Here is a 26437-nt window from a genome sequence, read left to right as displayed (position 1 = left end):
TTGAGGTGGAGTCCTGCTCTGTCTCCCAGGCTGGAGTGCAGTGGCACGATCTCAGCTCACTGCAACCTCTGCCTCCTGGGTTCAAGCAATTCTGCCTCAGCCTCCCGAGTAGCTGGGACTACAGGGACATGTCACCATACCCAGCCAATTTGTGTATTTTTAGTAGAGATGGGGTTTCACCATGTTGGCCAGGCTGGTCTTGAACTTCCATCTTCAGATGATCCGCCCGCCCCAGCCTCCCAAAGTGCTGGGATTACAGGCATGAGTCACTGCGCTTGGCCTAATTTTTGTATTTTTAGTAGAGATGGGGTTTTGCCACGTTGCCCAGGCTGGCCTTGAACTCCTGGCCTCAAGTGATCTGCTACCTCAGCCTCCCAAAGTGTTGGGATTACAGGCATGAGCCACTGCTCCCAGCCTGTTCTTTTTAATAAATGGTGCTGGGACAATTTGATATACATAGGAAAAAACTTCAGCCTGTCCTCATACACACAAGTCCATTTCAGATGGATATGTAGCATAGAGGACTATAGCCATGATATCAGGGGAAGAGAAGATTTTCTGGGAGGACTCCCTAAAGGAAAAGATCAATGACGTTGACTACATTAAAATTAAGGGCTTATGTTCATCCAAAGACATCACTAAAAGTGAAAGATAAGTACCAGGATACACACACACATACACGCTATAAATCAGTAAGAAAAAGGCCAGGCCAGGCAAGGCGACTCACGTCTGTAATCCCTACACTTACAGGAGGCTGAGGCTGGAAGATCGCTTGAGCCCAAGAGTTTGAGACTAGCCTGGGCAACATAGTGAGACCCCATCTCTACAAAAAATTTAAAAATCAGTCAGGTGTGGTGGCACACGCCTGTAGTCCTAGCTACTTGCGAGGCTGAGGCGGGAGGATCACTTCAGCCCAAGAGGTTGAGGTTGCAGTGAGCCCATGATTGCACCACTGCACTCCAGCCTGAGCAACAGAGCAGGACCCTGTCTCAAAAAAACATGTTTTTAATGAAGAAAAAAGAAAAAGACCATCCAGTAGAAAACCGGGCAAGAAACTTGAGTAGGTTCTTCACAAAAGAGAACATCCAAGTGACCAAGAAACAGGTAAAGGTCTCAACCTTATTTCGGTAAGAAAAATTTAAAATGAAGGAAAATGTGATTTAAAGCTCCAGTGAGCTACCACTGTTCACTCACTAGGATGGCCGAAATTTAAAAGATTGGTAATGTCATGTTTTGGTGAGGTGTAGAGGGGCAGGCATCAGATACCACTGCTGGGGGAGTGCTGGCTGATAGGACCATGCTGGCAGTTTGGTGTTACCTTTTGGGAGGGAACATACATGGGCCCTGTGCAGTGTCCTTCTTGGGTGTGTGCGCAACAGAGATGTGTGCACGCATGTACCGAGAGCCTGCACCATGGTGCTCAGCACTGTGTGCGTGGCCCCCACAGGAAGGGCAGCCCACGTGTCCATCAGCACTGGAATGAACGGTCATTGTGGCAGATTCCCACGCAGAATGTTACATGGTGTGGAACATGAACACACCCCTTTACAGGAAACCATTTGAGAAAATCTCATGGACATAATTTTGGATTAGAGGCTGGGCACAAAAATAAACATACTGTATAATTCCTTTTGTATAAAGTTTCAAAAAAAATTGGTAAAAGTAAAGTACCAGCTTTGGGATGCATTCTTTGGCAGTGAAGTCTTAAAGAAAAGTAAAGAGGTAGTTTCATAAAATTCAGAATGATGGTTAACTTTGGTGGAAGGTAGTAATGGTAAGGGCACAAACCTCTCCCTCACATTTACTGAGCGCTTACTATGCGTTAGGTTCTATTTCGTGTGTTTTAGAGATGACGAAACGGGGCAGAGAGGTTGGCCAACTTGCCTCAGCCGCGGCTGCAGGATCAGAGCCTGGCAGGCTGGTGCCTCACCTGAAACTGGCGAGGTGAAAGCGCCTCATGCACCTCGATGGCAACACGAAGCAGTGTTTCGATGGTGAAAACAACCACACCTATTATAATACCTCTAATATTTTAAAGGAGAATGCCCAGAAGGTTTTTGTTTTCTCTCTGACTTCTCCTAGACACCCCCAAAATGAGCCCCCGCCACCCCAGTCCCATGAGCCTGCCTCCACCAGGAAGGGAGCACCCAGAGAGCAGAGGCCCTTAGTCAGCCCTGATCATAGCTGGGGCCCCGGGCCCACAATAAGGCCTCCGGAAGTGCCTCCTTATACACAGAGTAACTAAGTGGGCCCTGACTCCACAGTGGTGAGAAGGGGTATGGGCCAGGCGCGGTGGCTCAGCCTGTAATCCCAGCACTTTGGGAGGCCGAGGCGGGCGGATCACGAGGTCAGGAGATCAAGACCATCCTGGTGAACACGGTGAAACCCCGTCTCTACTAAAAAACTACAAAAAAATTAGCCAGGCGTGGTGGCGGGCGCCTGTAGTCCCAGCTACTAGGGAGGCTGAGGCAGGAGAATGGTGTGAACCCGGGAGGCGGTGGAGCTTGCAGTGAGCACCGCTGCACTCCAGCCTGGGTGACAGAGCAAGACTCCGTCTCAACAACAACAACAACAAAAAAAGACGGGGTGTGGAGCGCATGCCCAGGCCTCAGTGGAGACATAGGAAGTACCAGGGTGGGCAGAAGTCTTTGGCAGAGTCTGGGTTCCCATGCCTGCTCCTGTCCCTTCTCAAGCCTGCCGCCCCAGGACTTTGAGCTCCATCCTTTGAGCCCCCTCAGCCGGACACACCCTGTTGTCTGCCCTGTACCTCCCCTGTGTGTCTTCACGTGCCCACCCCTTGCCTTGTCCTTCCCAAGGGCCACAGATCGTGCTCAGCGTGTATGGACCAGATGTGTTCGGGAACGATGTGGTTCGAGGCTATGGGGCCGTGCACGTGCCCTTCTCACCTGGCCGGTAGGTCCTCACTCTAACCTGGGCCCTGGGCAGGGCTTGTCCTAGGACAGACCTCACCTCGTTTTCTGTCTTAGGTTCAGGCTGGGAATGCTCTGGGGTCCCCAGGAGCCTGGGCAGCTCAGCCTAGTGGCTGGGGGCGTGTAGCCTGTATTTGGGAGGAGAACCTTTCGGATGGCTGGTGCCAGCCACACACCAGGTGGGGTGGGGAGGTCATGGGCCCCAGAAAAGAAAAGACCCCGAGGGACTCTGTCCTCCATGAGGCTGTCTCCTGGCGCTCAGCACCTGGCCCAGACACAGCGGTGCTCAGCACAGGCTGGATTCATTGGCATTGGCCCTGACTTGGCCCACACTGCAGCTGCACTGGCCTGATCTGAGCGTTTCTTCTCCCTGGAGGCTCAGAAAGGTCTGTTACTCAGCACGTCTGTCTGCAAAAACATTTGTTTCAGGCACAAAAGGACCATCCCCATGTTTGTCCCAGAATCTACATCTAAACTGCAGAAGTTTACAAGGTGAGTCTTACACCCATCACCCCGGCCCCTCCTTCTGATCTACTGGATGAACGGATGTCCCATTCTACCCCTCAGTTTGTGCCTGGTCGCCTCCTCAGATCTGCAAGCTGCTCCACCCACTGGGGACAAATAGAAACAGGTCCCCTGGGAGTGCTGAGTCACGGGGCTCCCTTCAGCCCTGTTCTAGCAGCAGGAGGCCGGGCAATTTTAACCTGTGCCCTGTGAAAAATCCGTGTGTCAGATGGCGCAGAGGAAAAACTCTTGTCAGATGGGAAAATACTCATGACATAATGTGACATTAAAAGGTGGGAAACAAGAGGATATAGCAGTATGAGTCAGACACCTTGGAACAGTAATCATGATCAACGGCTTTACATGTGGGAGTCTCTGGCTAGAGCTGACATTTGCGCAGAGGCTTAGTGTGGAGGGAAGAGCCGGGGAAGAACACCCGGCACAGGGAACAGTGCCTGCCAGGCTGAGGACAGCATGAGCTTAGCATGCTAGGAGAAGCCAGGATGGCGGTGTGGCCAGGACGGCCGTGTGGCCAGTAAGTGGTAAGCCAGGCAGAATGAGGGAGACATCAGGCAGGCAGGCAGGGACCAGGACACAAGGGCCTGCAGGGAGGGGCCAGGACACAAGGGCCTGCAAAGAGGGCCCAGGGGATGCCGGGATGCAGCCCCAGCAGGAAGGCCTCTTACTCCTGCCCACATCCAAGTGGGAACTTAGAGGGCCAGCTGGGCCCTGGCCTTCTGACTCGAGGCCCATTAGCACAGTTGGGCAGCAAGCCTCTGCCGCCCCCCGCAGATCAGTGAGGCACAAGGGGAACATGGAGGACTCCCTGGGTTCCAGGGCAGCAGCCAGCAAGCAGCCCCTGCGAGCCTGGCCACTACTGGGCGTGAGACCAGGCCAGAGCCCTGCTGGGTGGAGGGACAGCATCATGCCTCAGGGCCGAGAATGCCTCACTGAGCTCTGAGAGCCGTGGAGGGGAGGAATGGCAGGGTCTCCGCTGACCTCAGCCTGAGAATTTGTGTGCCCACTGCCCCAGGAGTCCTTCTGGGAGGCCACCCTGTGGCAAAGGACTTCTTTCCCAGATGACCTGGGCCAGTATCACCTGGAGGTGACAATCCCCATGCCACAGGCTGTCAGGGAGGCAGCGAGACAGTGCCTGTCAGTGGGTTGGGAAGGCCTAAGGGATTAGGGACCCACACAGCCATCCCGGCTGGGTTGTTAACCCTGTTCCACCGCCCACAGCTCCAAGGAGGACTTTGGGCCTTCAGGGAACAGCTCGCTGAGGAAAGGGTTTCAGAGCCCCTGTGGAGGGGCTCACAACTGGGCAAGGCAGTATGTGCTTGGATTACAAAAACGGGGGAAAGGGTCTATTAGTGAAGGCAGTTTGATTGGCATAATCTTCCCAAATGTGGAGGCTCCTTGCTCAGACTGAGACCTCGGTCATCCCCACCCCTCTCCCAGCCTCTCCCCACATCCTCCAGTGCTGGCCCAGGGCCTGCCTCAAACACTCTTGACCCCTGTATTCGTTTCCCACGGTGGCTGCTGCAACAAGACACACAAATGTGATGGCTGAAAACAGCAGAAATGTATGTCCTCACAGTGCTGAAGGCCAGAGTTCAAAATCCAGGTCACTGGGCCCAGAAAGGCGCCACCGGGCCGTGCTCCCTCCCGAGGCTCTAGTGGAGACTCTGTTTATTGCCCTTTCAGCTTCCGGGGGCCCCACCCTTCCTTGGCTTATGGCCTCACCTCTCGAGTCCCTGCCTTCACGGTCACAGGGCCACCTCCTCTGTCTCCCTCTCTGATAAGGATACTTGTGATGGCCTTTAGGGTCCACCGGGATAGTCGCCTCAAGATCCTTAGCCTAATCGTATCTGCAAAGTGCACGTGACCCTGTTTCTCAATAAGGTCACGTGCACGGTTTCCCAGGACTAGGATCTGCTGTCTTTGAGGGGCCGCCATTCAGCCTGCTGCAACCCCTCCAGTCTAGTCTTCACACAGCAAGAAAAACGGTGTTCCTAAAACACAATTGGGGTTGCACCCCTCGCCTGCTAGAACCCGCCCGGGCTGTGCCTCTGTCAGGATGAACTTCAACCAGAATGCTGCCAGGCTGGTAGTCGGGCCCTGCCCACGCCATGGCCTCTGCCCACTTGCTTCCCATCCGCCTCAGTTCCTCCAGTCTGAGGGGTCCTTCCCTGCCTCAGGTCCTTGCCTGGAATGCCCTCCCAGAACAGTCTGTCTTGTCTCTCCCACCCCAGCCAGCTAAGCAGACCACCCAGGTGGACCCTAGGAAAGAAATTCAGTGGGAACGGGAGCTCCATGTGAGCGCCGGGCTGGGATCTGCTGGGCACAGTGGGGACGCTCCCAGGCCCCTGTCCTCACACACAGCCTCCTGTGAGGTGGGTGCTGTGACAGCCTCGCTCTCCCGAAGGAGACACTGGCGCAGGGGTTGTGGCTGCCCATCCCTTCCCCCTGGGGAGCGCCCGCTGGCTTTCACTCCCTGGCTTCCTCCTTGGGGTTGGGGGCTGGTGGGCAGTGCTCCCTGGCTGTGGTCTCCACAGGCCAACTCTGCAGCAGCCGGGAGCCCCTCCCTGGCCTGGGCCCCTCTGCAGCAGCCCCAGGTGAGCGCTGGTGCCCACTTCAGAGACAGGAGGGCGGTGTGTGGGCTGTTGCATCGCCACGGTTGCCAGTGACCCTCGGGGGCTGGGTGTGTCCTTGCGGGGGGGGGGGTGGCCCTGGGAGCTGTGGTGCAGAGGAGGCGCGGCCGCGAGTCCCGGCGGGGCGAAGCCCGCGGCTGCCGGACCCACCCGGCCGGGAATAGTGCTCCTGGTTGTTTCCGGCTCGCGTGGGTGTGTCGGCGGCGGGGCCTGACACCCCCGGCCTCCTGGCCTCCCGCCCAGCCCGACTGGGGTCTGGGGCTAGGGAGGGCACATGCTCAGCCTGGTGGCTGTGGGCCACCCCTGGCAGGGCCTGCGGTGGGTGCCAAGATGGGAAGTGACATGTCCTGTACCCCACACTAGTGGGAGGCAAGGCTGAGGAGGCCAGTTCGGGCCCTTCTGCCCACCCCACAGACTCTCTGGGGTAGGGCCCCCTTCCAGGAAGGCTGGAGGGTCACACTGTCCCCGCCCCTCCCCCACCTCAGCTGCTGTCACTTTTCTGGGATTTCTGGGGGTTCAGGCAGCACCCCCACCCCAGAATCTCCCTGAGCTCTCATTCCCAGTGAACCAAACCCATGGAAGCCAGAGATGGAAAAGCCTAACCGGCCAGCGGAGGCAGCATGGCCACAGAGCGCCTGAGGCCTGGCTAGGCTGTGTGACCCCGGCAAGGGACAGCACCACGCTGGAGCCCGGCCACCAGGAAGGCTCTGCTTAGGGCCTGACTCCTGGTGGGGGTGGGGTGCAGCTGGAGCAGGAGTGCTGGTTTCTGAACAGAGAGCCCACATCCAGCGTCGTCCAACGCCAAGAATGCCCAGGTGGGGCTCTGCTCACCTGTGTTCTTCTGTGTTCCCAGCTGGTTCATGGGGCGGCGACCCGAGTACACAGACCCCAAGGTGGTGGCTCAGGGTGAAGGCCGGGAAGGTAAAGCTCCCTCCCCTCCTCTACCCTCAGCCCCCAGACAGGTTAGAACCTGGGAGTAGATGGGCCCAGGGTTGGGGTGAATGCCGGGGACCTGCCAGGCACATGGGAGCTAGCCCACAAATGTTCCCAGATGAGGGCCTGGTTGGAGCACAGAGGGTTTGTCATGTCTGCCTGTCCTGGCAGCCCCTTTACCTCCCAGTGAGGGGCATGGGTCAGGCGCTGTTGTCCCCATTTTACAGATGAGAACACTGAGGCTGAGAGATTCCCAGATCAACCTGGGTCTGTCTCTGCCCCATCCCAGCCTGACTGATGCTGTCCTTCTGTCCCCAGTGACCCGTGTCCGTTCTCAGGGCTTTGTCACCCTCCTCTTCAACGTGGTGACCAAGGACATGAGGAAGCTGGGCTACGACACTGGGCCTTTGGACACACAGGGTGTGTCGCGGCCCAGCCCACCCCAGGGCTTCCCCCAGTGAAGGCTCCACAGGCTGCAGAGTTTCTGATAATGAAGGGCTGCCTTCCCGGAGTCAGGCGGCTGGCCATCAGCCTGAAGGGCAGCCTGGTGGTGGGAGCTGGGGGCACACAGAATAGTTTTATATAATAAAGTCTCATTTTCAGAGAGCCTAGGCCTGGGGCTGCCTTCTCTCCTGTTTAGCCCCTCCCCCACAGGAGCTGGGAGCTCTTGGACCTTTCCTGGCCCCACCTCCAGGGCCCTCCCTGTCCCTACCCCTTGTGCCATGGAAGCTGCCAGAAGACCAGACCGTGCAGCAGGATGGCATCTGGGATGGGAGCTTTGACATCACCAGGTTCTGCCACTCACAGCTGTGTGGCCTTTTCTATACCTCAACACATTGTTCCTTGAACTGGGCATGGCACCCTCCTTGGAGGCTTGGGGGTTAAGTAGAATCACCCACTCAGCCATGCTCCTGGCCACCAGCCTCCCTTGGCAAGGAGAGAACCCTGTTATCGGGAGCTGGATGATGAGGTACCTGGGGGACGGCAGACCCTCAGCCTGCCCACTCCCCTCTCTGCTCCTCCCTACCCACAGTCCAAGGATGGGGGCTGGAAACCTCCCAGAGGTGGGAGGCTGCTGGCTGGGGTCGCAGGAGAGGAAGGTGAGCCCCCTGGCTCAACACCCTGACCTCTGAGGTTGTCCGGGCCCTTCTGGAAGCAGAACCCCTTTAGCATTACTTTGGGGGCCCTGGCCCTGGGCCTCCCTACCTTCCCAAGAACCCCTGGCACCTCACGAGGCAGCCCTGGGCCCTCTCTGTCCTGCCACTGAGCTTTAGGCAGACATGGTGCCCCAGCCTAGATACTGCCCTCAGCGGGATCCAAAAGAAACCACAGGCTCCTGGCACACCCCCACCTCCCAGCCTCGCCCATGTTGCCCTGGACTGTCATGGGCACTTGCCCTGAGACCATCTGGGCTGACCCTCTTCTGCTCTTTGTCTCACGAGCACTCCCGTGCCCTCCCCAGAACTCACTGTGCGTTCTGGAACTCATGGTCTGTTGGCAGCAAAATTCCTGTGATTCCCACCATCTTCTCGGAATAGGAAGTTCCCTCTGCCTTCTGGCCTTACTGAAGCCCGCTCAGTCCCCTGCAGCCCTCTTAAGTGGAATCTTTTTCCTCCCACTCCCCATGTGCAGTGAGCCTAGAGCAGGGGTGTGTCCTTGCCTCTTCCTCAGCCTCCTCACTTGGAACGATCTTCACCTCTACCCCTCACAGCCAGGCATATCTCCTGTTACTGGTGAAGGCACTGCCTCCGAGGTCTAGATCGAGGCATCCCTCCCTCAGGCCAGGCCCTTCCCCATGTGGCACTTCCCTGTGCTCTTCAAACCACCAGGCCCTCCAAGCCCCGGGACCAGCCCCTTTTTCCTTGCTTTCCTCCCAACCCAGTTTAGAACTCCTGGTCATCTGCATGCACTGCCCCATAGTGCCCTCCATCCTTCGTTTATGCTCACCCGGCAGAGTCTCCACCCTGGTGACAGCCAGCTGTTCCTTCGCCTGCCCTGCACCTGCCTGAGCCCCTAGAGCCACGACGGCCCACGTTCCATCCATGGCCCAGATCTATGTTTCCTTAGACAACTCCCTCATGCATTCTCCGAGGAAACTTACAGCCTTTGTCTCCAGAGCTCCAGCACCCTCCCTGCCAGCTTAGCTGAGGCGCTCCCTCCCGTTCCCACAACGACCCCACATTAGCTGCCTTCCTGACCCTACCTGAGGACAAGGCTTGGGTATGTGGGAGATGCAGCGCTCTCAAGGGTCTTCTCCCCATCTCCCTCCATTGTGAGTTTTCCTGCACAGGCTCCTGCACACCAGCCTCCACATGTGCCCCATATGTGTCACGGGATGACACAGAGCAAAAGCCCAGCACCCCCAGCTGCTCCTGTCCTCTGCCCCATTTTATCACAGCGCTCCAGAAAGCTGTTTTCTCTGTCCATGGCTTCACCTCACCCAGGCCAGCCTTGGTCCACATAAAGGGGACCTGAAACTTCTTCCCTGAAGCCTCTAGCCTGAGGCGTGCCTGTTCAAGCGTCAGGCCCCATTTGTCCAGCCTGTCAGCAGCTGGGAAATACTAAGTCACCCTCTTCTGGTTATGTTTAATTTTCCAGTTTTTCTCAACATTACTGAAATGTCTAAACATGGAAAAGTTGACATCATTTTACAGTGAACACCACATACCCACCACCTAGATTCTACCATTACCAATTTCCTGTTCCGTACTTTCATATTCACATCTATCCAACTATTCATCCCTGCTTCAATCCATCCTACTTTTATTGCATTTCAAAATAAACCACGACATCAGGACTCCACCTTCCGTATGTTTTAGCATACTTACCATTAACCAGAATCCAGTGTCTGGCTTTAGTGTGTTCTTCTGAGAGGACATTTACATACAACAAAATGCATAACTTTTTTTTTTTTTTTTTTTTTTTTTGGTGAGACAGGGTCTTACTCTCTTGCCCAGGCTGGAGTGCAGTGGCACAATCCTGGCTCACTGAAACCTCTGCCTCCCGGGTTCAAGTGATTCTCCTGCCTCAGCCTCCTGAGTAGCTTAAAATTACAGGCATGTGCCACTGCAACTGGCTAATTTTTGTATTTTTGTAGAGACAGGGTTTCACCATGTTGGCCAGGCTGGTCTTCCACTCCTGACCTCAGGTGATCTGCCTGCATCAGCTTCCCAAAGTGTTGGGATTACAGGCGTGAGCTACCGCGCCTGGCCCAGAATACTTTAAGAATGCACAACCAGGCCGGGCGTGGTGGTTCACGCCTATAATCCCAGCACTTTGGGAGGCTGATGCAGGCGGATCACCTGAGGTAGGACTGTAAGACCAGCCTGGCCAACATGTTGAAACCCCGTCTCTACTAAAAATACAAAAAGTTAGCCAGGTGTTACAGGTAGCAGACGCCTGTAATCCTAGCTACTCGGGAGGCTGAGGCAGGAGAATCGCTTGAACCCCGGAGACGGAGGTTGCAGTGAGCCAAGACTGCACCACTGCACTCCAGCCTGGGCAACAGAGGGAGACTCCGTCTCAAAAAAAAAAAGAATCAACAACCCAGCCCCAAAGGCACAGAAATGTCACTGTCACTTCACAAAGCTCCTTGCATCCCTGCCCAGTCAAGGCAAGAGATGATGCAGTGAGATTTAGAGGCTGAAGGCGTGAGTGCCTGGGAAGCTGGGGTTGGGGGGTGGTTGGGCATGTGGGACCCCCTCCATGAGGACAGTCGAGGCATACGGCCCGCAGGTCCCCGCTCACTTGCTGTCCGTGCTGTCAGCCACTGTCACAAAGCTGCATGTTCACCAGACTATCTCCCTTTTCTCCTGGCACACCCGAAGACTACATTTCCCAGGCCCGTTGCATCAACGTGGGTCCATGTGAGTAGTTCTAGCCAAAGCAAAGTATGAAAAGGATGTTCACCACTGAGAGGTCTGACCCACTTCAGTGTCGCAGGAGCACTTCTCCTCATTCTTGTCCATGGCACCCTTTGAGGCACACGTTGAAGACAGCAGCATCGTAAGGGAGGAGCCTGGGTCTGGGCACCCCAGCTTGCAGAGCACTGCCAGGAACATCTCCATCAGGCTTTTTGTGAGTGAGAAATATTCATAAGATACTGTGCTCAGCCAATGAGAGCTCGGGGTTATTTGATCCTGCACAGCCTATTCTATTGCAAATGATATGGAAATAAGGAGTGGGTTTCTGCTGCAGCCAAAAAACAGAAAAAACAAACAGTGTCATTGGCTAAGCAGTTGCGTGGCAGGCAAAAAGAATACAGCTCATAAGCTGGACAGCAGGAGATCCGTATTATGCAAATACAAGATATTTGCTAAGACTCTCTTGCTAACTTGGGAGGCAGGTTATGTGCCCCAGAGCCAGCAGCTCTAGGGGAAAGGGACAGACCAGAGAGGATGTGCAGTGTGAGTTGGCTACTGTTGACTGCATTTTGGAATGCTATCACAGTAAGGAGGAAAGAACTGGCTAGTTTGCAAGCAGAAATGAAAGGCAACAAAGAATCTAAAAAAAAAATTAGCATCAAAACATTGCAAAAGGAGACTTTCTAGAACTCTAATGAGATAAGATTGAAAATTGCTTTGAACAATAAAGGTGTAATAAAACTTATCATCTGAACAAAATAACTTAGTCTTTTGGTAAATATGGAATTAAGGGGGTGGCTCTCCCGTCATGATCCCAGATGGCCTCATGGTAGCTACCACTGAGAGAAGCATGGAGGTAAAGCAGCAAGGAAATAAGACAGCTTACGTCTAGGAAATAATTTTGTGTGCTTGAGTTGTCTATTGCTGTGTAACAAATTACCCCAAAACTGTCATTTAAAACCACTATCATTTATCACTTATGATCCTATAGGGGACTGGGCTCAGCTGGGCAGCTGTGCTACACTTGATTCTAGCTGGAGCTGTTCCACTGAGCTGACCAACATGATTACTCACATGGTGGGCTGTTGTCTGGGGCTCATGGGGGCTACTGACAGAACACCTCCGTTCTCCCCGTGTCGCCTCTCCACGTGTTTGAACTTCTCATAGTACGACAGGTGGGCTGCCAGCGGAACATGCCAGGACATCGAGCTCCGCGTGCAGGCATTTATCAAACCCCTGCTGCCATCATGCCACTGGCCCCATCTAGTCATATGGCCATGCCCATCAGGTAAGGGAGACCACACTGGGAGACAAGGTCCATCGGGGGCCACCAAATAACACTCTGACCAAAATAATGCAGTTATTTGCACATGGAACTGATGAGAAGCACAAAGACTGTCACATTTTTGAGGGAACTGTGCCTCTACAAGGCCCATGAGCCTGGACTGAAGCCTCTGGCTCACTCAAAACAGGTCCTGGCCCGGAACCATCCACCCACAGGCAGCAGGTGAGAAAGCTGAGCTTGGCCCAAGAGCTGCAGCCAAGGGAATACAAAAAAGGCCAGCTCCCCACCAGGGGGCAGAGCCCAGAGCAGGGCACCATTAGGTCCTTTCCCTCCTCACCGCAAGGCGACCTCAGTCTGCTGCAGCTTCCAGCACTGTGGGGCCTCTCCCATTCTCTGCTCCTCCAAATGGAGTTGCACTGTGGGGACCGACCCCTGCCCCGCTTTGTTGTTATTGTTGAGGGAAGGGCACAGATCATAGGTCTTTCTAGTTTATAGGCTGTGGTCTGCCTTGCTGGAGAAGGCTGTATACCCCACAGAGCCCAGGACACAGGACCTTATGGTCTGTTTGAGAAGAAGACTGAAATAACTCTCTGGGAGCCAGAGTCCGCTGTGACCCGGACTGGCAATGTTAACCAAGCTCATTTCCCCCACTCCTGCCCTCCGCCACAAAGGAAGCCTGCACTTGCCCATCCCCCCACATCTGGATGGGGGCCGAGGGCCTAATTCTGGCACTGGTGTGGGTGGCAGTGCGGCAATTCCAGGGCTGGCTGTAAGAAATCTATGCTTGGCCCTTGTCCATTTTTCCCTTCATAGCTACCTTCAGGGCTGTCTGTCAAAGCAGTGTCTCAACATGAAAGAGGCTTGAGTCCCTGAGTCACTGACTTCTGTGAAAAACTTGTGGGAAGCCGCTGAGACCTGGAGATGTGTTACTGCAGCGTAAACAAGAGCATCCCACACACCCTTCTCTCTCTCTCCTGTCCCCTGCACTGAACGGGCACCCCCTGCCACCAGCCCCTAGCCTCCTAGCTCTCAGACAAGCTTGTCCGTTTGTCCTTGCGTGGACACTGGGAGCCAGGCACTCACACAGAGAGCAGAGGGCTGCAGGGCAGTCCCAGGCCTCCCTCCAGGTTCGTCTCAGGGCCTCTCCAACCCTTCCCATCAGCGTCTCCCAGCCGCCTCTGCCTCGGCCTTGCCTCCTCCCATGACCGGAGCACCTCTTCCACCTCTGCTGCCTGGAGGTGCACGTGTCCTCTCGCCGCTGCCCTCCTCTGGTCGGTGGCTCTGAGGCACAGGCCCTCTGTGTCGGTCAGCTGTTGCACAGCAAGCCACCTAAGAACCAGTGGCTCCAACAGGCCCTTCCTCTCAGGAACACACAGTTGGCTGCGCAGCTCCACGCACTCCCTCCCTCCGCTGCCCCGGCTGACAGGTGGTGGCTTCCCAGAGCAGCTCTTCTGCAGCATGGACACGAGAGGAGGTAGAGCACAGGAAGCCTCTGGGGACCTGGCACACTGTCACTTCCACCTCATCCAAAGCAGTCTCCACCAGTGACCAGGCCACATTAGGAGGGCAGACACAGGAAGGGTAAGGGGCAGTGGCTAGCACTTCCCCCAGCACACCCGTGCAGGCCACCAGTCTCAGCACCTCACCAAGGGCAGGCCTCCCATCCCCTTTCCCTGAGGTTCAGGGGCAACCAAATGCCCGGCTCACACGGGTAGTAGGACCAGGCTGGTGGCCTCATTGACTGCAGACCAAGCTCCACAGGAATCGGCTCCCTTACCTCCCACCCCCCTCCAGTGGAACAGGACTGATGAAGATGAGGTGGGAGAAGGACACAGCCAGAAACCGCATCATGGTACAAATGATAAATTATATTTATACAGTAAATAAGTATCAACAGTCAACACAAGTTCAAAACCAGCCACCGGCCTCTGGGACTGAGAAACAGTTGGGTGACTTCCTCCACCACAGTGCCCATCAGGAGGGAGCATGATGGCACAGGTGCCAACACGCGTGGCAGTGGCCGGTGGCTTCATGATCAGTGCAGTGGGCAACAGGGACATGCACTCGGGATGGCCTGTGCCAGAAGATGGGGTGGGGGGCTGTCTTCTTGGGTCCTGGTGGCCCAGTGGCTGTCATGTTGGGGCCTCAAAGTCGTGTCATGAAGGGCTCTTCTGTTACAAAAGAATCACTGACCCCAAGTAGTCGAGTCTGGTCTACTGACCTGTAAGGCTGGCCCAGACCCTGCACCATCTGAAGGAAAGCACCTTTCTGGGCAAGCATCCCACCTCCATCCCACTGCACCTCCCCACCCACCCTTCCCCTGGCAGAAGAGACCAGCCACCGGCTTACCCGAATGGCAGCAGGAGCCTAACGCCCAGCCCCAGGCCTGCAGTTCTGGCAGAGGGTGGCTGGTCAGGAACTCTAGACATGGCTCCTGGGACTGGAGAGGGCGGCCTCAGGAACAGCATGAGTGGGTGCAGTCCTCACTCACAGCCTGCATGTCCCAGCAGCCCGGAGACCACTTAAGATCTCTCCTATGCTAGTGCGAAGGGTTAGATCTTCTGGAACCAGAGAGGGGCTGGCAGGTGGTCGGCTGCCCTTAGAGCTGGAGGGGAGAAATTCCCATGGTGGAAACGGGGCCAGAAACGTCCACCAGGCAAGCTGCCCAGACACAGGATTGGGGGAATGTCTCTTCCCTGGGTAAAAGCAAGTTTTTTCTGGTCTTTAATGCATGATGTAATACTTTTACAGTGGTGGGTGAGGTGAGGACAGCAGGAGTTTAGTAGAGGGAGGTAATATTAACGCATGTTTGTTAAAAATCTGTACCGGGTGAACGACTTTTTTCTTCATCTCCAAAATACAAGAGAATTATTTTTAGGTCTCCAGCTTAAAAATAATGTCTGGAGTTAGCAGGTAGGTGGATCAGGGCCAGCCCTGGTCCCTTAGGCTCCCACTCCCGTCTTAGCCTAGGGACTATTGCCCAGGGACCCATGGGCACAGAAGCACCCCCACCCCCATGCCCTCAGGACAACTGCCATTTCCACATTATCCCCATCTTTAGCCTGAGCGTGGATTAAGACAGAGATCACAGACACACAAGGTTAAAGATGTTTCTTCCATTTCAGATTTCCATTGTAAACAGAAGTCTTTGTTAATCCCTGCATGCCTTTAATTAAAAAAAGGAATTAGTTGATAAAAACTGGTGAGTCACATTCATACATTAGGTTTTTTTCTTTAACTTTCAGGATGTTGGTATATCAGTAAGAAAAATAGCCTCTCGCTCAGGATCTAGCCGAAAAGGCTGAAAGTCAATCAGTTTAGTAATTCACCAAAAACAGGAGTTAAAGAAAGGAAAAGGCAACTGGAGGCTAGGATTTTTTGTTGCTGTTGTAGTTTTTTTTTTTTTTTAAATAAACATCATCTATGTGTAATCAAATTCCCATATTTTCTTCCTATAAAGAATTTGCTTTAGTTTTTCAATAAGGCATTTTTTTTTGTCATCCAAACATCTCTTCCTTTTAAAATTTTCTTAGAGTTAAAACCATAAATAAGAGGATTTAAACCACTAAAATAACACGTGCCAATATCTTCATTCAGCCAGACCTGGTAAATTCTATCAAAACTAGACAGTTAAATAAGAACCACGTTATAAAAATATTAGCCAAAAAAAGACTATTAGATAATTCTGCAAACTCAAATATGAAACTGTACTAAACAAAATATGTGCAAAGGTACACAAGCATAGAGCCACGTTGGGGGTTATGCTCAGATTAGTTTTAAAGCTCGCTCTAGTGGATTTAATTCAAGAGTTGTCCATGGTGGTGGTGTTTACTTTGAACTCACACGAGTCAAAGAAAAATAAAATATGCACAACCACTTCCCCAAAAGGTCAGTGTCTTATGGAGCAGGTGCTTCATCGTGTCCACACCCAGGACTGCCTGGGGTGTCCCTAGGGCTGGGGGGTGGGGAGGACAAAGATGAGGCCACTGTCCCAAGTCCTGGGACAGGCAACGTCCTGGAGACCCTCTGGCTGAGGCTGGGGGCAAGGGCAACACTGATGACTCCACCTCCTCATCCAAGGCCTCAGAGGGGCCCTGCCAGGACCTGAGTGCTTGGAAGGAGGTGGTGAGAGCAGGCCAGGCCAAGTGGGCCTGCCTTGGAAGGCGAGGGTCTGAGGGTTGCGGCTGTAAAGACAGCCCTTTCATCAGGAAGCTGGAGCTGAAAAGCCCTAATACCCATAAATCCCCAAACTCTTGGATCCCGTCCCACAGACGAGAGTCCCTGCTCGGCATCCTCCAGCACAGGTGTTCTGGGTGGTCCCAAGCCAGGCACTAGAGAAGGAAAGGGTTGGTTGTGCCGGTGGCCTGGGCTGCAGATGGGGGGATACCCACACTGCCCACCATGTTCATCGTTGCAGGGCCCAGTGGGGTCAGAGAGGAACCAGTGGCCCCCAGAGCTGGGTGTGGGGCCGTGGAGGTCATCGAGGCCACAGCCACGGACTCCACTCCTGGGCCAGGCCCAAAGGATGTGCTGGTCCCCAGGACTGGGCTCCCCCGAAGCTGGTTCAGCGTCAGCGGCTGGGGCTGGTTCACCTGGAAGGGGTTAACAGGGGCCGAGGTGGCGGGTGCACCTGGGGAGACAGAAGAAGGGGCAGAGGCTGAGCCGTCAGGGTGCGGCCTTCTGAGCTCTCAGGTCAGGGACTCCATGCGGGTGTTCTGGTCCCTGCTGTGCCCTCAGAGCCCGTGACGGTGCCAGCCAAGTCCATGGCAGACAATAGCAAATATCTGCTGACTGCATGAATCTGCACTTTAAGGATGAGGAGATTGAGGCTGTGAGAAGCCAAGTGATTTGTCCAGCATTACAAAGCTGAACAAGGCCGTGCCAGGAACACAGCCATCTCAGGGCACCCTGGCTCCTCTGCAGGAGGCACCCTGGCACCCAGGACACCTTCACCAGCCATCAGCTGCCACTGCTCCCTCATTCTGTTTGCTGAGGGGGACATGGGACTGGCAGTGTGTGGCTCGTGTGGCAGTGCCCACAATGCACCCAGGGACCCACATACGACATCGCGAAGGCTAGAAGTCCTGCATTCAAGAAGCTGATGCAGCCTTGTCTTTCCCAGTGTCTCCAGAATTTACCTCACACTAGAAAGCCTTTTCTTTGCAAAATTGTGTGTGCTGCCGGCACCAACTCTTCCAGGCAGCCTGGCCCTACCCTGAGTGGCCTAGAGAATGGCCCTGTATGTCCAGCAGAGCTGCCCAAACCTCCTCCATCTTGGCTGCAGCCCCCAGGGACCATGACTGGTGTGCAGCCAACAAAGCTGCCTCAGGCCTCCAGCCAGGTGCCTACCAAGAGCTGATGGACACAGATGACCACTAGAGCTCCTGCAGGGCCTTCAAGGGCTCTCTGGGCAGAAGAGGCATAAGGCCTCCTGGGTCAGACACAGACTCCTGGCTGGCTGAGGAGCCTGGAAGCTAATCTAGTTCCACCCGGGGAACCACCTCCTCTAGGGGCAGCCATGTCCTCACCCATCGCAGGACCTCAGGGTTGGCCAGGACCCAGGAACTCCACACACCTCACTTCTGTCCAAGGGTCCCCAACCTCAGCCTCTGTAAGTTCAGTGGTCATTCTCCTCTGCAAGGTACTGTCAGGGACGGTGGCCCAAGATCCTCAGATCCCTATATGGTGGGGCCAGTCAGGGGCTGAACACTTGAGGGTGACACATTCCTGGCCCTGGGGGACACCCAAGGCCTTGGGAAACATGTGAGGAAGGGGGCTGGGGGGACTTCCTAGAAGGGGGGTCATCTGAACTGGGTGTCGAAGGAGGAGTAAGATGCTTTCATTGGGGAAGAGGAGGGAGGACATTCCAGGCAGGGGAAACAGTGTGTAACAGCCTGGGTTTAAGGAAGGGCTCTACAGGTTGAGGGGTGCCAAGGGGCTGGGTGTCACAAGGGTTTCATGCACACAGGCAGGGAAGAGGAGAGTGGGGCCAGGCCATAATGGCCCTGGATACCCAATTGAACAGCTGGGGGCTTGTCCAGCAGCCAACGTGGAGCCTTGAGGGCAGGACGCAGACTCTGGCACCAGGAGTGTAAGCGAGGGACCTGGAGGAAGGCTTGTACCCAAGGGCTAAGTTACATTTTTCCCAAGAAAGGTGTGCTACACGTCAAACCCTGGCTCTTCCTCACCCCTAGCAGCCCACCCTACTCCACCTTAGAACTGACACTCCCTTGAGGGTCTCACAACCGGGGGGCACCAAGTCAGGGACAGCTTCTGCTTGGCAGTCTCAACTGAGAGGAAAGGAGCTATTTCCTACCCATACCCTCCCCACATAACCGACAACGGCTTCCACACCCCACCCCAGGCGGCCCTGGCGAGGGCATGTGTGCTAATCTAGAGTTTCCAGCTAGTCCCACCCCTTCCCTGTCACACAGTGGAAGAGCCCCCAAGAGGCCTGCTGCACACCCATTCTCAGGCATAGCAGGCAGCTGGATGAAGCCTGGGATGACAGCCTACCTGGTGCCAGGAAAGGGTTGAGGGACTGGGCTGGTGGGGCGGGCCTGGTCACCAGTGAGTCCAGGTTCACCAGGGCTGCGTTGGGGCCCAGGAAGGACTCAGGTGTTTTCCGGGCACTGCTGGGCTTGCTTGAGGCAACGGTCAGGGGTTGAGACTCAAAGGGGTCAGGGCTGGTAGTTCCATTGTTTTGGGATGGCAGAGAGGTCACAGATTCGGCTGCAAAACAAGGACACAAATGGTAGGGTGAGTGTGGCAGGGAGAGCCTAAGACTGTGTACTTAACACAAAACATGGCCTCCTGGGAACATGCCTGCCTGACAGTGCCACGTGACGACACACAGCCAGTCATGGGCTGGGTTAGATAAATCAAGTGTCCATATAACCAAACACCAGAATGCAGGGACAGAAGAATACCTAATGATGAGCAAAGAAAGCTTATCAAAATACTAAGTGGGAAAAAAAAACAGGTTACAAAAGAGTGTGTACAGCTCATTCCTCCAGAATACCAAGATGTCATTTTGGGGTAGAGGCCAGGCATGGGCAATTTACTTTTTTTTTTTTTTTTTTAAACATTTTCCATTTACTAAATTTTCCACAATAAACATGAACTTCTTGATAGTAAAAAGAGAGCAAATTGTTTTTTTTTTTTTTTAATTCAGCCCATAGAGGTGACACAGGCCAGTAGAAAAGCGATTGCCATGACAGGATGCTTCATGGTACAGGAGTTCTTAACAACAGTCATTCTCTCCCTCAGTAACCCCATTTCTAGGAATCTGGTCTAAGCAAATAATGTAAAATGTGAACAGGGTACATTGTAAGCACAAAGAGCTTCACAACAGCATCACTTACAGTAGCAAAACTTGATATCAACCTAAAGTGTCCTCCCCCAAATTAATGAATTATTGCTGAGCCATACAAAGAGAGATTATATAGCAACAAAGTATTTTTAACAAATTTTAAAGTCATGAGAAAATGTTTTCAATCTGTTAATCCATAAAAGTTGAGGCAAGGGGAAGGACAACTCTATCTGACAATGTGAACTGAGCAAAGAAGACTCAAAAACAAACAAAACAAAAAACAACCAATAATGCCAGTGCACTCCAGCCTGGGCGATCAAGGCTCACTGCAGTCTCGATCTCCTGGGCTCAGGTGATCCTCCCGCCTTGGCCTCTTGAGTAGCTGGGACCACAGGCAGATGCACACGACCACATCTGAATAATTTTTAAATTTTTTTGAAGAGACGGGGGTCTCACTATGTTGCCTAGGCTAGTCTGAAACTCCTGGGCTCAAGCAATCCTCCCACGCTGGCCCTCCCAAAGTACCAGGATTGCAGGCGTGAGCCACTGCACCAGCAGCGGATGAATGTTTCAAAAGCTGACGTGTAACAATGGCCAAGCTGCCTTCTCACTGAGGCACGGAGTGGGAGGCAAGGACAAGTTAGGCTATACTTTGGCCTGCAGAGAAGACACATGGAATCTTATTAACGCAGCAAAGACCCAGAAAAGCAGCACATTCTCAAAGCTGCCTCTGTCTCCCAGCGGGGAGCTCCTGAACTGAGAGGTGTTGGAGGAGGTCAAGGGGGTCAAGTGGGGTCATGGGTGCCAGGTTGCTTGTACCTCACACCAGGGCCTAGCCAGCCTTGTGGCTGCAGTTGGTAGAGAGGGCTAAAAAAGAAGGGAGAGAAGGAAGAGACTGGGAGAGAGGTGGTAGGGAAATTGGTGGGGGCAAGCAGCAGAAGCCGAGAGGAAAGAAAAAAGAGAGACGTTGCCATGCATGGCTGGGAGGTATGGCCCAGAGATGGACAGAGGCTGCCACACCGCAGGCCAAATAGGGTGTGTGAAGAATGCATCCCAGGCCTTCTCCCTCCAGCCTCCAGGCCCACCTTGGCCCACACGCCCCTTCCTTCTGCATTCACCTGATACCCTTCCATCCCAGGGGCACACAGGGAAGGAAAACAGGTCTGGAGACTGGACTGTGGGTCTGCTGGGCTGGAGCTGTCACCTGAGAGGTGACAACACAGGGCAGAGGCTGGCCCCACTGATGCCCAAAGGTTGCTGTCTGGGAAAAGGAGGCCCTCTGAGGACTGGAAGTTAGCAGGAGGAAGGTGAATGGAAGTGCTGGATCAGGCCGGACGTGAGGCCCACTGTGAGCTGGGGAGGCTGGGGCTGTGGAATCTGCACGAAGTCTTGGGGCTTCCTAACCTGGAGACACAGTCCTGGGGGACTCCACTTTGTGATTTTTAACTATTGATGTACGACTGCTTAGAATGAGAAGCTTCAGGCTCCCAAGATCAAAATACAAAGAACATGCAGAAAGTTGAAGGGTTTTGAAAACTACTATTTCTGCAATAACTGAGCTGGTCAAATGCACGGAGGATTACAGAAACCACCATCACCTGTACATACCTGTTCTTTTTGAAGTCCGAAGGTTGTCAAATTCAGAAAAGTCGTCTTTAATTGTACCATTCAGATTACTGAAGAGCTCAAAGGACCCTGGGTGGACATAGAGGCCAGTGACTGGGAGCACCTCACAGGACTTCGTGGCAACTCCACTGCCCAGTGCACACCCTCAGGATGGGCTGGCAACAGGGGCCTCTCCCCGCTTACCCTGCCTCATGGAGGAGAATTCTGAGAGCCAAAAAGGCAAGACAGGATCGGGTCACCAGTGCGCTGGGAGGGAAGACAGGGAGCCCGGCCTCCCAGGACAGGGTGTGGGATGCTCACCTGCTAGTGCTTCTACCACCCCCACCCCAAAAGGGAAAGGGGTGCTGGCAGTGGTGGAGGCGCATCAAGCTGGGTCTGGTTGCTTGGATGAGGGTCTGTAGGAAGGCACCAGAAGGACTGCCCAGAGGCCAGCCTGCCCAGTCCCCCAGGGGTGAGGACAGGACCCACAGGCTATGGGCCCAGGGCAGTCTCCTCTCTCAACACCCCATCAGAAGCCCCCTCAATTTGGAGGGAGGTACCAGTGCACAAAACCTGGGAACTCGCTCGCACTCACTGTCACACTGGGGTGCCTGGGATCTGGGGATCAGGAACAAAGGTTAAGGGGGAGGAGGGGAGCAAATGCAGGCAAAGCAACAGGGCTGATGCCTAGGAGCCAGGAGCGGCTGCAGGGCCCATGGGCTCTCAGAGGCCAGGCAGAAAGGTGGGTGAGTGAGGGGCTCACCAGAGGCAGACACGGGCTTGGTGGAGGAGACTGCACCCCATGCGTCAGAAGCTGTTTTCCCGGCACTGGAGGCAGGCTGCTGTGAAGCTGCCCAGGGGTCCGAGTTCTTGGGGACAGACTGTGTGCTGGCTCCAGTGGGCACCCCCCATGGGTCAACAGAGGCAGCTGGCTTGGTACCTGTTGGAAGGCAAGGTCAGGGCTCAGAAATGCCTGCAGAGGGTCTGGGCAGCTGGGGTGAGGAGGGAAAAGGATACTGCCGGCCACACCAGGGTCTGTGCCCTGTGCCAGGAGAGACAGCCATCGAAAGGGTACTGCCCCACGCCATCAAAGAGGGACACAGCTGGGGCCCAGGGCCAACAACCCTGGGAAGGGAGCATGCTAGGCCAGGATGTCCCAGGATAGCCTCTCCCTGTCCTCCAGTACTGACCAGAGGAAGCAGCTGAAAGAGGTCTTCTCCAAGCTCCCCACCATACAGGGGGCTTCCAAAGGGCTCCTGAGCTCAACCCCACTTCAATGGACTACCTGAAACAAACCTATCTCCCCACAGAATCCAGGCTCCCTCCCCAGACAAGGGACCCCAGGCAGCCCTCCCAGCTCAGCCCAGGCTCTCTAGAGGCACAGAGGCATCTTCTCCCCACGTGCTTTGAGTGGTTTCTGCTTTCTGACAGAAGCGTACATAAAATGGATGAGTCCTGTATAAAAAGGAATAAAACAAACAGCTATGTACTTACCACTCAACTTAAGCAATAAAACACTTTCAAACAGGGAGTGACAAAATCAATTTAGTGGGTCACAACTGGCTTTAAAAAAAAGAACAGAGAAAAAACTTTTTAAAAAACCTACAAAAAAAACCACACACACACACACACACACACAGACTCTAAAACATCTGAGTGCATCTAATGTTAAGTGTCAGTGCTGTGATGTGCATCTTTCATTTATGTGTAGACAGATCTGTGTATATATGAGTACATATAAAATAAAACCCACCTCTCCTTCCTTCTTGTGGGGCACTGCAAGTGTTCAGACACCACTGCTGCCTCACAGGGACCAGAAAGTGCCTCCCCAATGACATTCCTACCCCAAACATTGTGAACTATTAGCCTTTCTCTTGCTTTTCCTTCTAGTTTATCTCGTAGGAATACCTTTAGCTAGTTGTGCCTATTTTCTGAACACACACACACCACACATGTATATTATGTGTATGTATGTGTGTGTTTTCATTTATTTATCAGAGAGGGTCTCACTGTCACCCAGGCCGGAGTGCAGTGGCACAAGCACAGTTCACTGTGCCTCCATCTCACTGCACCTCCACCTCCCATGCTCAAGTGATCCTCCCACCGCCGCCTCCCAAGTAGCTGGGTCTACAGGCATGTCACCACGCCCGGCAAATGTTTTTTTCTAATTTTTGTCGAGATGGGGTATCACTGTGTTGCCCAGTCTGGTCTCAAACTCCTGGGCTCAAGCGAGCCTGCTGCCTCAGTCTTCCAAAATGCTAGGATTACAGGTGTGAGCCACCATGCCAGGTCCCTATTTTCCGAACTTGATATGAATAGTACACATTCCTTTGTGGCTGGCTTTGTTCACTCCACATTTTGAGAGTCATCTGTGTTGAGGTGGAGCTGGAATTTCTTTTGTTCCATTCTATGAAAAAAAAAGTCATGATTCCTCTATTGAAGGATACTCATTTGGTTTTGCTGCTTGTTCTTGTTCACATGTATACACAAGTTGCTGGGTCATGGGTACTTCTGCCTTCACTGAGGAATGCTACAAGTATTTCCACATGGTGGCACAAGTTTATGTTCCGTCCAGCAGCGAGTACCAGTCTTGCTGCCCCAGGAGTTGTCTCATAACCTCTCTGATGCTTAGTATTAGCTTACTTTCCCATGTGTGCCAATCTGGTGGGCTGAAAAGTTATTTGATTGTGGTTTTGATTTGCATTTCCCTGTTCTTTAATGAGGCTGTGCATCTTTTCATATACCCATGGGTCACTCATGATTGCTCTCCTATGAGGTGCCGATTTGAGTCTTTTACCGATTGTCCCTTATGATTACTTTCTTCTTGACTCATCCCGGCAGCATGGACTAGAGTCCATCCACTCCTCGTGTCATGGTATGCAGGGCCTCCTCTGTCGTAAGTCAAGTCTTCGTGGGCTTATTACTGGGCTCCCTACATTTATCTATTTCCATCCTTGCACATTTTTTTTTTTTTTTTGAGACAGAGTCTTGCGCTGTTGCCCAGGCTGGAGTGCAGTGCCGTGATCTCGGCTCTACTCCAAGTTCCGCCTCCCAGGTTCACGCCATTTTCCTGCCTCAGCCTTGGCCAACTTTTGTTTTTTAACTTGATAAGATGATTTTAAGATGACTAGAGCAGAGCAGAGGGCCAAGAATAGCCAAAACAAGATTGTGACTTGCTGTATCAGATATCAAGAATTCTCATCAGTGTTTGTGAGGATAATTAAGAATGTGCAAGGGGCCAGGTGCAGTGGCTCATGTCTGTAATTCCAGCACTTTGGGAGGCCAAGGCGGGCGGATCACGAGGTCAGGAGATCGAGACCATCCTGGAGAACACAGTGAAACCCCGTCTCTACTAAAAATACAAAAAAATTAGCCAGGCGTGGTGGCAGGCACCTATAGTCCCAGCTTCTAGGGAGGCTGAGGCAGGAGAATGGCATGAACCTGGGAGGTGGCGGAGCTTGCAGTGAGTGGAGATCATGCCACTGCACTCCAGCCTGGGCGACAGAGCGAGACTCTGTCACACACACACACACACAAAAAGTTAAGAAACAAGAAAAATTAAATATTTTGGGGATTTTGGCCAGAATTGCATTGCATTCCAGATCAATTTGGGGAGAAGAGTTATTACAATAGCGAGTTTTCCAAACCAAGACCACATGATATCTCTGCATTTACTTAAGTTTTAGTATCTTTTGGTGGAATTTAATCTTTTTCATTTTTACCCTTTATCTCCCATAGAGATTTGTACGACTTTTGTAAGATTTATTCCTAGGAACTAAGTATTATTCCTAGGAAGTAGTATCTTTTAAACTTTTCATAATCTATTTTTATGCAGAGAAACAACTGTGTATACTCATTTACACCCAACAATCTTGCTAAACTGTTAATTAGAAGTCATTCCAATTATTGATTCTAATAATAATTCAAATAACTCTTAATTCTAATAACTTATCTGTAGAAATTTTTTCATATTCTATGTACAATCCCATCACCTGCAAATGATGACTGTTTAGCGTCTTCTTTCTAGTCCTTTATACTTTTTCTTTTTCTTGTCTTACTGCATTGGCTAGGATCACCAGTTACACCATCAAATAGAAGCGCTGGTAGTCGGTATCCTTGTCTTGCTCTTGATGTTACAGGATCAATTTTCAGTATTTTACCATAAAGTTCAGTGTTAGCTATAGGCTTTTTTCCTTTCAGAAGCCCTTTATCAGGTTATGGAAGTTCCCTATTATTCCAAGTTTGCTAGAATTTGGAAATGAATGGCTAATGAATTTTATCAAATAGTCTCTGCCTCTAAGATAACCAAATTTTTTCTGTTTTAATCTGTTAATATGGTACATTTGTAAATTTTCTAATGAGTTGGTTCTTGCAAACAAAGTTCTTCGTAAGGTACTACAACTTTTAAAATATTTCCCTGGCTTGGGTTTTGTAATTGTTTCTTTCCTTAAGATTTTTGCATCTATATTCATAACCAGACTGGCCTGAAATGTTTGTTCTCACACTGCACTGCCCTTGTCTGGTGTTGCCGTTAGGCTTATGCTAGTCTCATACAATGAGTAGGAATATTCTCTATTTTCCTGTTCCCTAAAGGAGTTTGTGTGAAGGTAGGATTGTTTCTTGAATGTTGTTAGTATTTACCAGCAAAGTCCTCTAGGTGGATTTGTAGAAGGGGAGGATTTTAAAATACTGATTCCATACCTTCCATGATTACAGATTTCTATTTATAGGTTTTCTTCAGTTAGTTTTGCTGTTTCCTTTTTAGTTTTATCCATTTTATCTAAGGTTTTGGATTTTTAAGCACAGAGCTGATCAAAGAGCCAGCCTCTCACCCGACGTGAAATCCTGAGCGTGCCGCCAGTTATGCTGTTTCATTCCTAATGCTATTTGTGCCCTTCCTCTTAAAAAAAATTGCTTGCCAGAAATTTGTCTATTACTCTTTTCAATTACTGACTTGTCTTTATGGATACTATTATGTGTTTATGTTCTTTTCATTAATTTCTATCTTTATCCTTATAATTTCCTTTTACTTTATGTCAGTGGGCTATTCTAACATCATTGTATCTTTCTTCTTTACTAATGTGAACATTTAAAGCTATAAATTTATTTTACTATTGCTTCAGTTGTCCCACAAATTCTTATGTAAAAATATATTACTGGCCAGGCACAGTGGCTCACACCTGTAATCCCAGCACTTTGGGAGGCTGAGGCGGGTGGATCACCTGAGGTTGAGAGTTCCTAGACCAGCCTGATCAACACTGAGAAACCTCATCTCTACTAAAAATACAAAATTAGCTGGGCCCACGTGGTGGCGCATGCCTGTAATCCCAGCTACTCAGGAAGCTGAGGCAGGA

General features: G+C 52.5%; 2 protein-coding genes across 5 annotated transcripts in view; one reads left to right on the top strand and one right to left on the bottom strand.

Moving 5' to 3' along the window:
• B9D1 (B9 protein domain 1) overlaps window positions 1–7629 on the top strand; it is a 49564-nt gene extending 41935 nt beyond the window's left edge. For 2 of the 4 annotated variants that reach the window (XM_011998242.1, XM_011998241.1), the window contains exons 4-6: window positions 2817–2913; window positions 3360–3422; window positions 6939–7629. In XM_011998242.1, coding sequence (XP_011853632.1) covers window positions 2817–2913; window positions 3360–3422; window positions 6939–7249 — 471 coding nt within the window. In that variant the 3' untranslated portion in view covers window positions 7250–7629. Of the gene's footprint in view, window positions 1–2816; window positions 2914–3359; window positions 3423–3520; window positions 3744–6938 lie in introns of those variants that run through there. The other 2 variants (XM_011998243.1, XM_011998244.1) reach the window with 2 other exon arrangements.
• A 6384-nt stretch (window positions 7630–14013) lies between these two features.
• The window catches only part of EPN2 (epsin 2), a 70758-nt gene continuing 58334 nt past the window's right edge, over window positions 14014–26437 (bottom strand). Inside the window, exons 8-11 of the mRNA XM_011998238.1 lie at window positions 21847–22023; window positions 21087–21173; window positions 18683–18898; window positions 14014–16796 (exon numbers count right to left, since the gene is read on the bottom strand). Of these exons, the coding sequence (XP_011853628.1) occupies window positions 16498–16796; window positions 18683–18898; window positions 21087–21173; window positions 21847–22023 (779 nt within the window). The 3' untranslated portion in view covers window positions 14014–16497. The remainder of the gene's footprint in view (window positions 16797–18682; window positions 18899–21086; window positions 21174–21846; window positions 22024–26437) is intronic.

The sequence above is a fragment of the Mandrillus leucophaeus genome, unplaced genomic scaffold (genome assembly GCF_000951045.1).
Source record: "Mandrillus leucophaeus isolate KB7577 unplaced genomic scaffold, Mleu.le_1.0 Scaffold564, whole genome shotgun sequence".
Lineage (NCBI taxonomy): Eukaryota > Metazoa > Chordata > Mammalia > Primates > Cercopithecidae > Mandrillus > Mandrillus leucophaeus.
This window is presented reverse-complemented; position numbering and strand designations above follow the sequence as displayed.